The sequence below is a fragment of the Acipenser ruthenus genome, chromosome 17 (genome assembly GCF_902713425.1).
Source record: "Acipenser ruthenus chromosome 17, fAciRut3.2 maternal haplotype, whole genome shotgun sequence".
Classification (NCBI taxonomy): Eukaryota; Metazoa; Chordata; class Actinopteri; order Acipenseriformes; family Acipenseridae; genus Acipenser; species Acipenser ruthenus.
The window spans coordinates 30,951,403-30,965,247 of NC_081205.1; the positions used below are offsets into that span (position 1 = coordinate 30,951,403).

Genomic DNA, 13,845 nt, shown 5'->3' on the forward strand with positions numbered 1-13,845 from the left:
CTGTGTCATTTATAATCGGCATATCAATCAATAATGTTTGTCTTGTAGTCTGCGCTTGAGCAAGACATTGCTTAGTGAAGCTGTACAGTATTGGTTCTAAAAAGTACAGGGCTCCAGAGTGTTGCCTGTGTGCATCAGAGTCATGATTTCACTCCTAGTTTCTTGGTATGATTCAAACTCTGCAGGGAGTCACGGCATGTATCCAGATCTTCAACGCCCACTGCAGGTGGTGACTCTCCTCTGTAATGGAGTTAGCTTGCCTATGGGGCAGAGTGGGATCACAGAGATGTATTGAATATTTTTTTACCATGCAGCTGTCTCAGGCTAGTCTTTGGCTGGCACTGCATCTACAGGTAAATCCCTGAAACAGTACTGTTCTGTAGGTGTTACTGAGTAGAGAGTAAAGCTGAGACCTCTTCATGAAACTTGGTGTTTTGAGTAATTTCTCAAGGATGGACAGGGTGGTGTCACCAGGGGCTTCCCTAGTTAAGGCACGATTGCATGGAACTTGGGATGAGTTTTGCAATCAAGAGCTTGCAGGTACAAACATTCTCCAGCTTTTTTAGCTTGTTCCATTTATATATTAATAAATACAATCTAGCCCAGGAGTGTCAAACTCCAGTCCTCGAGGGCCGCAGGGTCTTCTGGTTTTCATTCCAACTTAAGCACTGCACTAACGTAATGGATTGAATTATTTGTTTAATTGGACATATTTAATATTATGTTCAAGGTCTTTGACAGTTGATTATTTAAAAAATGCACTTGATTCAAGGTACACTAACATTTTGAGGCCTAGAAAGAAGTGTTAAATTTGTCCAATGAATCAAATAATTAGACCAATGAAGTAACTGAGAGCTCAGGTGGAATGAAAGCCAGAAGACACTGTGGCCCTCCAGGAACTAAGTTTGACACCCCTGAGCTAGCATATACACTTCAAACACTTCGTGGAAATGCACGTTTTTACTGTCAAAATAGATGTCATGCACTTTCGCTGTTTTAGTCTCCTAAAATAGCAATATTGATAAATACTACGGCACGCTCTCTAAGCTTGACACCAACGTGTGTTTTTTTTTTTTTACTATTTCAACTTGATGAAGGATTTGACTTTTAAATCAATAGCCAGAGGTCACACTGTAAATCTGTGAATATCTAGTACAGAAGGATCTTGTTAAGGGTTTTTCCTTTACAGTAATTCTGCAACTTAAATATTAATGTGACAAGCAATTAAAAATAAATGATTCAACAAATAGACTCATAGAGAATAACTGTGGTGGTGGTCTCCATAAAACGGTGCCCTAAAGCAGTGCATGCATGGAAATCTACAATGAAAAGGGCTAAGGAGCTCATGCACTGTGTGGGCCTAGCTCTTTATTAAGACCAGTTTATAGGACTTGGTCTCTTTGTTAGTTTAATAGTGGGATTCATATGGATAAGTGGTTACCTTTTCCCTTTTCTCCAAGCTTAGGTGGAATCTCTGACAACTCAAGCAGAGATAAAACCTCAGCACGGTTGATGGGGATGAAAAATACTTCTGACCCCCACTCTCCGGGAAGCTGGGCCATTTCCTTTTTTTTTCGCTGTTGATTTATTATATTTCTGTGCTTCACTTGCAGTGTTTCTTAAAGATTAGTATTACTGGTCTGATGTGTATATATTTATATTTAAAGCAGGAGTACCAAACTGAGTTTGACTTGTACAAAGCAGCAAGCGAGTTGCAATCTGAAAGCTGATTGAACACATTCCAGTTTTAAGTTCGTCCTGGCTTGAAATTTGCCACCATCTCGTATTTGAAAGCTTCCTTGGCTGAAGGTTTATTGGAACCAGTTCTGGGGATGGAGAGTGTTTTGATTTATTTTCCTTTTCTTTTGGGAAAACTGACTCATGGTACATTTTTATATATATAAAAAAAAGAGTACAGTGTGCAGTCTAATACAGAAGGCAGGAGACTGGAATTCAGTTTATAAATGGGGGTGGGGATGACTGGATTCTCACTGCTGTAACAGCTGCAGGAATGGTTACGTGTAGTGCAGATGCATTTTGTTGTTGCCGAATTAATCCGAGGAAAAAGCGAAGTGTGAAATTTGTCTCTGGGTAGGAGTGTTTTGAAATGGTATTTCTCTTTTCATTTGTGAATTCAGGCCTGGGTACTTGCAGTAACTAGCAGAATGCGTCAGCAACTTGATCCAAGTAGTGTATGGCTTACTTGCTAGGTCACGTAAGTTACAGCATCGTTTAAAAAATACTAGGAAACTGCAAACTGTGTTGGACTTTTGTGTGGTGTTTGTCACTTTTACTTATGAAATTACAGAATGAGACCAGTGCAAATCCAGGTGTGACCTCTCTTTACTGTAATGACAGAAGCTGTTTGATGAAATTCTGGGATCAATAAGCCACTAACAACGAAACGAGCAAGATGGGCTGAATGGCCTCCTCTCGTTTGTAAACTTTCTTATGTACTGTATATAAATATTTGAAATATATAAACAGGAATTCCCTGGAGGTCTTGTTCACTTCTGGTAAGAAGACTAATATACTGTACAAGTAGTATGTAGGAATTTTTTTTTTTTTTGTAATAGGAAGTAAACCTTCTTGAATGTTCTCAGAAGGTTCAAATAGAAGGGTGTTTAACATTCACTTTCAGCCTTTTATTCAACTTGCCCATCAAGCAACAAATGCACAGGGCAGCATCTTAGAATATGGTGTTACAGCTCTGATGTGTATTTCCATTAGTGCAGAGCGGGGATTCCTTGTGTGTAGGAAGAGTAACCAATATGTGCTACTGTTAAATGTTTGCTTAAGTTTCCCCTAAGTAGACCTTCTTCTGTTCAGGTGCATAGCATTGTGGGTAATGTGTTGCATAACCAGAATTAGTTTTTTTTTATCTGCAGAATGTCACGCACCAACAAGTGTGTGTTTTTAAAGCCCAATTAGTTTATAGGAGCCTGAAGCTAAATGTATGTTTAGCGAACTGGTCACCTTGTTATCGACATTCCTTGGCAGAAGTTCTTGAGGGAATCAATCAGAATGACCTACTTTTCGATTTGACAAAACATTGGGAATATCCTTTTTAAAACAAAGCCAAGATCTAGGTCATCGGTTCTACATTCATCAGTTCTAATTTACGTCCTCCTATCAGTAAACTGGAGACACAGAAACATTTTTTTAGATTAGAGAACTACTTTTTTTAAAATGTTATTATTTTTGTTTATTTTATTTTGTGTTTATTCTCGGGATTCATTCTCCTTTTTGACTGCCTAATTGCACTGTCACTGTTCATAAAGCTTAATGACTGAAGCATCAAGCATTTGAAAGCTTAATAAACCAGGAAATGTTTAGTGCCGTCACACTGTGGAACACGGCTTATAGAGAGAACCAATTAAGCAGTGGGGAGGGGAGTGTGTTTCTAAAGCATAGTCCCACTCCTGGAGATTATAGTCCCTTTGGGGTCTGTTTGGTAACCCATGCCCTGGGGATTCTTGGTGCTCCATGAAATTAGGCTTTTTAAATAGGTTTTTGTTGTGTGGCAGTGGGGGATCCATCTATTAGCATATTGTCTTAACAACTGCAAACCAATCGGGACTAAGATGGGATAAAGCTGTTTCATTCTAAATAAAACCTTGAAACGCTCATCAGATGCAGTACGGTGCAGTAAAATATTAGCAATGTGTCATTTTTAAGAAAACAACGTTTATTTGTATATACTGTACAATACCCATGTTGGATCTGATGCTTTTGTTTGTTTGTTTGTTTTAGTTTTCTGTTCATAATAATCTGCATCGGTGCGCGCTGACAGTTTTTAAATTAGATTTTGTAAATACTTCCAGCCTCGCCTTTTTTAAATGAATTCACTTTGCATCATTTACCTTCTATACTAGATAATACTGCTTGTCATTTTCCTAATGGCCACTGAAGTTAAAACTGGTTATTCTTTTTAAAGTGCATCTTGAATGAAAGGCCTGTGCAGCTGTAATTGTAATATAATAAAACCAGCTGGTCTGGCTGCACTGCAGAGCGGATTGTGCTTCGTGAGCAATATTTTGTGAAAAGGCTGTGCTGTCATTCTGCCAGTACAATATTAATGGGGCAATGTGTTTGACACCCATGTTGAGAGATAGTTATTGCATTTTATGACATTTGTTGTAATTGGTTATCGGTTTGGCATGGCTTTGGCAGTTGGATATTTGGAGGCAACGGATAGTCCAGTAATCTGTTAGAGAAGATTGTTACATGCTGTCTGTATTTCAGTAACTACTGTTATCTTTTTCTTTTTTATTTATAGCCCTGGTTACTTTTCATAGTTTTATGGTGGAGATCTACAAGAAGGTTGTCTCGTAAGCATATTGCAATGTTGGCATATTTGTTCCTATTTGCTGTTGATGCCTTCTCTAACTATTGTAGAGAGGGTGTAAAGTAGCACTGATCAGTTATCAGTTTGCCTGAGGCAAAGCAGCACATAGATCAACCTTCAGCCAAGTTGTACAAAGTGGAGTACATCTTGGCTGAAGTTAGCATGAGCACTTAAACCTTGCCTGATCTCTTGTGCAAATTGGATTTTAATTGACTGAGGTATTTTTGTAGATGAGAGAAGTTACTGTTCAATTTTCCTGTGATCTCATTTTATGTATCAGCATGCAGAAGGGTCATTCTTCAAAGTCAAAGGCAGGAAGAAGGAAGATGCACCCTGGTTGTAAGGGGCTGGCTTCCTGTGTGTAATCATCATGAATCGGGTGGCCAACCCGTGGGCTTTTTTTACTGTTTGCATTTTTATGCCTGAATAATGTTAGTGACAGGAGAAATTCTACTGTAGGTTTTGATTTGAAAATACCATTAGGTGCAGACGAGTCTTATTTGGCCTAACCTTGCCATTTGACAATAACCAACACTCTATTGGCTGATCAGTTCCTGGAAGGGTGAATGTTGCCTGTATCCTTGTCCCATTGCCATTAACATTATTCTGAACCATTCCACCTCCACCTTGTAACCTGTTTAAGGGACAATGCCTATTTTGATTCTGTTTTGGACAGCGTTTGCTAATAGAGATAGGTGACGCTATCAAAATGCTGGCTATGTTTTTTTAAAAATAGAAATGTCTGCTATGACTTTCTTACTTTCGAGGTGCATGGTATTTGTAAACCTACAAAGAGACACTCTCTTGAAAAATGAGGTGATGCTTCTTGGTCTACCCATGTGCTCTGTTAATAAATGTGGCCTTTATCACCGTTATGTGGTGCTCAAGGACACCTCACAATGTCAGTCACGCCAGTTAATTCTGCATAAAGCCTATAAATCAAGAACTGTCTTAGCATTGCAATAATCTCTGAAGCGTGAGGGGAGGACGTCCACTGTTTTGAATATATTTATATCCTAAGGCAAGAAACCCGGTCGCTATCCTTCTGTCGTGATGCAAATAGCCTGGAAGCACTTCTGTGGCCACTGATCGAGTGATACATTTTATGGTCTGTAATAAAACATCTGTCTGTTTCCTTTGTTGAGAGGTAGTTAGAAACCTGGCATAGTTAGCATCATTATCCAGCTGTTTGGATGGCTCATCTCAAGTAATCATAAGTCACTAGTGTTTGGATGTTTCATGCAATATCCTTTTTGCTCAGGCACAATATTCAGTCTCATCTCAAAAGCAGCTGTGTGTGAGATTTTTTTTTTTGGGGGGGGGAGCTCATGTTGCTTTACAGATTGCTTGGTTCCATGTGGCTTTTGAATTTGTCCAATTGGGTTAACCTACACGCTGCTACCAGGTGGGGTGGGGGGGAAATTAGGGCTTTCATGTGGTATGTATAGATGAGGAATCACAGAACATGATGGTGACCCAGACTCTCTTTTTCAATACAGAACTACTAACTTAATCTTAGCCTGTGGTTGTGGTATATTTGCAATTTTTCTATTGAAACTTATTTTGTTTTTTAACTATATGCTTCAAATCCTGAAAGATAATTAAACACATGGTATGTTTGATGGGTATTTTGGAGTATTTCAATGCTGGTAATGATGGGTCCCAGTGCACACTCTGGCTCACCCTCATGTTTTGTCAGCCATCTGCCCCAGGACGGCCTGGCGCCTGCCAGCTGAGCACCCTTCTTGCCCTGGTAATCAGATGCTCGTGGCTCCCTTTTGTAGCTGAGACAATAGGCAGTCTTTGTGAGACGCACATGTATAGACTAAACGTTGCTCGTCCTAACCCTTACCAATCTGCCGTTGTCAAGAGGGGCCCCAGATGTCTTCCTGCCGTTGGGCCCCTTTCTATAGAGAAGCATTGTCCTGCAAATTACAGGGCCCACGTTCTGCATTGATTTAATTAATCTTGTAAAGGCAGTCTTCGACTCAGCTTCTAATAACTGATCTTGGCATAATAGTTTTTTTTTAATAAATGCAAACCTGGTAGGAAATGTAATCCCTTTGGAAAGAGGTTATGTGTGAGTGCTGCTGCACTGAGGAATTATCTAGCTACTAATTTAAAGAGGAATAAAAAATATAATGTGAAATTAGCGTTATTCATGCCTCCATTATGAAATCAAGATGCACCAATCTCTTAAATGTTCCCCTCTGGCTTAGGCATACAGGCAGATTGTATTATTAATTGACTTGCAGAACAGGTCTGTAAACTCATCTAAACAGAACACAAATTCATCCCTTCAGGCTACATTTCTCCTTTTTAAAAAGCCATCATGTCTTGTTTTGCTTTTTTTTTTTTTTTTTTTTTTTTTTATCTTTCAATAGACCAGTTTTTAAAGTGTACACTTCTTTTATTGTATTTTTTTTTCCATGGGGGGGAATATATTTTTTCTTTGTGATGGTTTTCAATAGCCTTATTGTGTGAAGCATTAAGCATTATTCAGTGCAATGCTTTAAAAATGATTCTCCAAAATACATTTTGCACACCGGCAAGTAACCCTTGGCTGCAGGGCAGCGTGCTGCAAGCTAAACGTTTGCACACTGGAGCACAGCAGATCTGGGGACGGGCAGGTGCTTTTGTTCCTGTGTAGCCCAGTAGAGAGGAAAGCCTGTATCCATAGATAGAGAGAGTGTGATTACATTGTCTTTGTGTAGTCTGTCGGGGGCTGGTCCCTGTGTGAGCGGAGGGGGAGGGGGGTGAGGGGCGTGACCATCTGTTCCTTATTCCCTGGCCACTGCATTACTAGTCTCGGTGATGAGATCAGCAGGATCGGCTTTCACCATGGGGCAGTACTCTCGCTTGAGTTGCAGGCTCGTCACTCTGGAGCGAGCTGGCTGTTGAGAGAATAATAAAGCAGCGACGCGGCTGAAATCTTGGGCAGTGGAGGTTCAAGAGGCTTGCAAAGAAAAGCGGGATCCTGAGGGTGTTTATTTTTTAGGTTTGCCTGCAGAAGTGAAGGACAGAGCAGTTTTAATTGAGAGTAATTTGCTTAACATTCCCCAAGCTGTGCTGATACTGACTGCCAGCTTGCTACTATAAGCAGTTTGTGTCCCAGTGTATGTGTGCGTGCTTCCGACTTATCTGTTTAAGGGATCTCTTTGCTGTGCACCACACACACTAATGTGTTTTTCACACAGTTCCTGGCTTTAACTTTGAAGTGGACATCTTTTTGTTGGGAAGTTTTCCCTGTGGTGGTTTTTTATTTTTGTTTTATTTTTTTGTTTTTATTACTTCGACATGTTTCCAAGAACCAGGTTAGAGGTCCTGATCTCGTGGAAGTTTTGCCAAAAAGGTCTTTCTGCTTTTGCTTCAGTTTGAGGATACTGTAGAAATTTCACTGCTACGTCTTGCTGCAACTTCATGTCCGCTTCATGCAGGAACAAACTTGAACACAGGTTTTTATGGTAATTTATTTTTGTATTAATTCATTAATTTAAATTTGTCTTGTTGTTTTTTTTTTTTAACATACCTGTTTTTAAATCTATTCTTGCATCCATGTAATCAATATAGCAGGAGGGGTGCTGTGCATTTATAACTGACCCACAAGATAAGCAAAGCTTGTGGAAATATACCTGTGCATGTGCTGTGTAGTGTTTCTAAGCCTTTTAAGTATTGCTCGGTCACCTATATATTTCAGAATGTGAATATTGGTAAGTTGACAGAGGCTGCTTTGTTAAGTGTTCAGAGAAACACCCAAGGCTTGCCGTGGAGTATTGAAAAGAGGATTTCTGTGGAAGGACTTGTTGAATCTGAAGTTCTTGCAGGTTTAGTTCCTTCTAGATGTTTTTGCAACTTCTCTGTATGTTTTTGTATCTAATGACTGTCCTTCATTCACCAGATTTTCATCTAGTTGATAAAGATTCAATGCTTTTCACACTTGTGCTGCTGTAAAGTGTAATGCAGATGCACCACCATCATTCAGTATGTGATCCCTAACACTGAAATGCTTAGGAATATCTGTTTAATACTGAGGAATTTGCATACTGGTAGGTACATACAGTAGTTTTTATTTGCAGCATTCTCAAGTTCTGACCCTTTTATTTTTGCAGTCTTGTAGGCTCACCGTTTTCGGTTGACCTGTTTCCATTTATTGCACTTGCTTTTGTTATTGAGAAAACTGACTTCAAAGCAGGGTCAAGCGGCTTTGACAGGCCTTTCATTGTTTTAGGAATATTGTGATTGAGGTCAAAGTTCTTGGCTTTCTCAACAAGCAGGTAAAATAGGGGTATATTTGTGTAGCGAATACACACCTTCATGCACTGTAATGTAACACTGTGAAAATCAACATTTTAAAATGTGAAATACAGTAGAAATATGACAATTCTAAATCCAAGTGCGCTTTTTCATTTGGTAAGCAGGTTTAGAAGGTGAATCTATTTAAAGTTAATTACATTAGCCAACGATGTACAGTATGTAGTTGTATAAAAAGCAGCAGTTGGCAGCGAACAGCAGTAAACTAATTGAGGAAACGCATGCTAGTAAGAAACAAACACTGCAGTAGAAAAGCTCTGGGGTAAACAAGGAAGGGATTAGCTCTCTATGGGAGTGTGTCAAAGAAAGATGTAAAGAGAAGGTGTAATAATAAAACAACAAAGCACTAGAATGAGTTCAAAAGAGAAGTGCTAATCCCAGCAGCTTTCTTTACAATGTCATCTTAGGAAGGGTACAAAATCATTTTCCTTTTACAACCATTTTATTTTTTATATAAAAATCACTTTGGGTATATTTGAGCTCATTGTTAGCTTGATGCGTACAGTACTCAATTTTTAATTGTGACAGACTTTCAATTTGTTGGGACATTACAGTACTGTCACCCCATCACTTTTAAAATAAATAAATAAAGCATTTCTCTCTTATAGACGTCTTTTTCAGGCCCTACTACTAGGCAAGCCTAATGTTAAGCCAAAATACTCTTGGGAGAGCCTTCACATTCCTGGAATCCTTTTTTTTTTTTTTTCTTCCAAAAGCACATCATTTGCACAATAGACATTTTGATGGACAAAATGTTTTCTAGGAGTTCATTGTAGCGGTCATACAGACTTTGATTTTGATAATGCATGAAAAAACCCTAAGGAGGTCGCTTTTATTTCAATAAATTAAATACAATTCTGTAATTGAACTAGTATTGTTTAAGATGAAGGTAAAGGATGTTCTTGGGCACCCATCTAATTGAATCAATGGACTCTGGGTGTGTTTTCAAGAGAATTGGCCTAGCTTAATTGGCTTGCTGTTTTTGCACAGTTCACTACAGAAACAGCACTGTTGCCTAAAGCCAGTGTGTGGTGGGGGAAGGGGTCATTTGGGTATTACAATATCACTGGGATTGTTAGATGGTAGAACTTTTACCCTTTTTTATTAGTTTAACAAACAAATCATTCAGATGTAGGGAATTGGGTGAGCAGCAGCACAGTATGTCCTCTCAATTCACTGAATGTGCTTTTAATTTCACGTTTCTGCGAAACCAATCAATAAAAAATAAACCCATTTTACTTCAGTCAATGCATGCTGAACAATTTTAATGTTGATGTTCCTCTTACCCAGTTGGTTCCATGGAAATTTAAATGAGGTTGGCCCTGCCGAATGGGGGTGAGGTCTTTTGCACACGGTCTCTTCCTGTCGTATGAGAAAGCGTTAGTAAAGGGTTTGGTGATTTTGTGGGTGTCGCAGGTCGAGGATCGCTCTTTGGCATTCCTTGTGTCATTTAACATTCTAGACTTCTGTCCCTGTTTTCTTACAAGCGAACCACAAGAGCAAGAACTGAGTTTCAGACCTGGATCTCTGCGAGGACCATTTCTAGATGTTGTTATTTTAAAGAAACATGGAAACGCATTCTATTGCTATAATTAGAAGGGTGTGGAGAGGAGCTGTTTAATCATACTTGGGTCGTACTCTCAAGTGGACGAGGCTAAAACCAGAGGGGCTGTAAACGCAATTCAGGCACTTGGGTTTTAACTTTTTTTGACAGTGATTTTTTTAGCCCTTTAAAATTCTTTTTTACATTTCTAATCAGAATTAATTGCTCCAAACCCTGAATCTTAAAGTGGTTGACAAATACCTTGTTGTATGTATCCTGAATTTGTCAGGAAGGTTTGTTACTGTAAAAGCTTGTTTTGCTGTTTTGAAATTTTGTATAGGTAAGGAAAAATAATTAAACCAAACTGTTCACCCCAAACCCTACCTGCTGACTATTATAAATAATTTGCAAACTCCTGCAATGTTGGCGATCTCTCTTGGTGCTGCCACCTGCCTTCCACACCTGTCGCATATTTACTTTTATAACTACTTTGGATCCTGCAGTACAATATATTTTGCAACCTCATAGCAGTTTGTGTGTCCCTGCTGGGATATTAGTTTGACATGCTTGAGTAACTGCAGGGGGAATTAAGTTGGTGTGTAGATGTTTCTTCTAGCTGATAAAAGGCTTGGCTCCTCTCCTGTATTGGGAGAGGGAAATGTATACCCTGCTCTTCCCTAGTTTATTGAATAGCCTGCTGCTGAGTGGCTAAGACGCAGGTGAAGTGTGGTCATTTTCTTGAAAATAAATTCTTTTTGAAATTTATATTTTTTTCTAACTAAAGTAAAATAAGAAAAGACTAAGAAGGCATGGAAAACAAGATACTCTGTTGCTTTTTTTGCACCCTTTTAATGTAACCAATTGTCACTTGGATGTGTAAAAAAAGTAAAAGTAGGATATAAATGGCATCATTGATACAGAAGTCAACAATGTACAGTATGTATGAGAAACAAACTCGCTTACAAAGCAGTGTTGGGGTGGAACAAAACAAATCAGATATACGTAGATGTGCTCGATCCTTTTTTTGATGTAATTGCATTTAAGATGTTTGTGAAGGAGGAGAAACTTATTTAGAAACATTTTATGTATTTAGTATCTTCCAACTGTGATAACATTTCTTGCAACAGAAAAGTAGAAACTTGATTATCCAAAGTACTTGCATTAGGTTTTGGGTCATTTGAGATTGCTTTGACTAGACAGTATGTGCCATTTTTAAAGGAGAATCTTTACAATTTGTTTGGATAATCCAGAGTTGTGTGTGTTGTTGTGTTGTTTTTTTTTTTTTTTTTTTTTTTTAAACCTGCTGCAAGTACTGCTTCAATGGCCGTTGCTTTTGTATTTTGTCACCTGTGTTTGCACACACTGCAGTGCAGTGAGATCATCAGCCCTCATGTCTGGACTCTGCTTCCTGACCGAGTTAGACTTCTTGGCCCCCCTTTCAGCCATGTTCTGACCTCATCATCACTTCCAGCTGTGAAGTTCCAGTCACAACAATATCTGTCAGATGCAGACGAAAAAGGAAAAGAACAACAATTCAGTTTTTCTTTATTTATTTTAAAAGCTTGTAAAACAAATAGAATTCTGCAAATCTGGGCTCCTACTTTTTTCCCTTTAATTTGAGATCACGTGAGGCTGCTGAAACCATTTCTCAGTAACACACTTTTTTTTGGTTTCGTTTTTACTAGAACGCTGTCTGTACAGTGACTCGAGCCTGACTGATCCAGTTCAAGGATTGGTGGGATGCGAAATGTGGGAATATCTGCATTCCATTATGAATCCGAGGAAGTTTTTGTCTTCAATATGGGTTGAGTTTATTGAGCAGCAGTTGTGGCTTCTGCTTCATTTGATTAGCAGTTTGCTGGGAAACATATCCAGTCTTGGAGTTTTCTTTAGAAACTGTTTTTTAGAACAATCATCTTTTCACTTTTGCAAAGGCAAACAAGTGAAAACCTGTTTAAATAACCCACTGTTTCTTTTCTGTTTTTTTTTTTTAGGAGTGTACTTTTATTTGAGGGATTGTGCCTTCAAAAGAGAAAGTAAAAGAAGTATTCTGTCTGGTTGGGCTCTCTCTGAACTGCTTTCATGAGGTAACAGTGGGCAAAAGAAGAACAAACAACCCCAAAAAACACTACCACCCCCCCACCCCCCCTCCCACCCTGTCCCTCCCCTCTCCCAACCTTCGTTTCATCTGTAGCCAAGCGATGGGCCAAAAAATATCAGGGAGTATAAAGTCTGTGGATGTGAGGGAACCTGCATTCCGGCCGGTCAGACGGGAGCTCCGGGGCCCCGACTTCTGCAAACCTGCCCGGCTGGACATGCTGCTGGACATGCCTCCAGCCCCCATGGACGTCCAGCTGAAACACTCCTGGAACAACGAGGACCGCTCGCTCAACATCTTCGTCAAGGAGGATGACAAACTGACCTTCCACAGGCACCCGGTGGCCCAGAGCACAGACTGCATCCGGGGCCGGGTGGGCTACACCAGGGGGCTGCACGTCTGGCAGATCCACTGGCCCACGCGGCAGAGAGGGACGCACGCTGTGGTGGGAGTGTCCACGACCGAAGCCCCCTTGCACTCGGTGGGCTATACCTCACTAGTGGGCAGCAACGGCGAGTCATGGGGCTGGGACCTGGGACGCAACAAGCTGTACTACAACAGCAAAAACCAACCTGGACTTACTTATCCCGTGTTTTTGGAGCCGGACGAGTCGTTTGTGCTGCCGGACTCTTTGTTGGTGGTTTTGGACATGGATGAGGGGACGCTGAGTTTTGTAGTGGATGGGCAGTATCTGGGAGTGGCCTTCAGAGGACTCAAAGGGAAAAAACTGCATCCAATCGTTAGTGCGGTATGGGGTCACTGTGAAATTACAATACGATACATCAACGGACTTGATCGTAAGTGTCTTTTATTATTGAAGTATTTATGTATAAAGAGGAGAATTAAGAGTTTATACTATACTTAAATACACACATATGATGATTAAATTTGGATATGATTTTCTCAGTATAGATGAGTTCAATATTTAGTGGGCAGACAATTTTAACACGCAAAGATGGAATTATGTTTTTGTAATGGTGTTTTTATTGGCTCAATCTAAAATGTACTGTACTTGCTAATTTCTCTTGCTTTCTTTAGCTGAAAGTAATGCCAGCAAACCAAAATGCAGCTGCATTTGAAAGCCTATGAATAACCGTATCCTAAAACATCTAACTCTGGTTGCTGAGCAATTTAACTTAATTACAAGGCAGAAGTCAAAGCATATTCCTGACAAGTGTAAACTACATGGTGAACACAGGGGCGCTGGAACTAGGGGTGCTGGGGGTGCGGCAGCACCCCTTGGCTTTGCATGGCTTCCAGCATATACAGGGGTTACAGTTTTGTTCAATGGCTTTCAGCACCCCCACTTTAAAAACTATTATTATTATTATTATTATTATTATTATTATTTATTTCTTAGCTCCACTTGGTGAACACTCCCTTTTCCCAGAACTATTTTGAGCAATGATTTTCTTAAGTACACTCACAATCCATCTACTGGTAGACAAGACTTTGTAATGGATTAACATGTTGTTAGTGTAACAAGTACAGTCTTTCAATCTCTTAATGCCAAACCTCAACTAAGTAAGCTTGCATTTCCTGTGT

The 13,845-nt window shown here is 39.6% G+C and overlaps 1 protein-coding gene across 3 annotated transcripts in view; it reads left to right on the forward strand.

Annotated features, from left to right (window-relative positions):
* Window positions 1-13,845, forward strand: part of LOC117423267 (SPRY domain-containing SOCS box protein 4-like) — a 42,638-nt gene that overhangs the window by 8,260 nt on the left and 20,533 nt on the right. For 2 of the 3 annotated variants that reach the window (XR_009307596.1, XM_034038793.3), the window contains exon 2: window positions 12,197-13,097. Coding sequence is in view for 2 of the 3 variants with exons in the window: in XM_034038793.3 (XP_033894684.1) it covers window positions 12,404-13,097 (694 nt within the window). In the remaining variant the exon portion in view is untranslated. Of the gene's footprint in view, window positions 1-7,199; window positions 7,813-12,196; window positions 13,098-13,845 lie in introns of those variants that run through there. The other variant, XM_034038792.3, reaches the window with a different exon arrangement.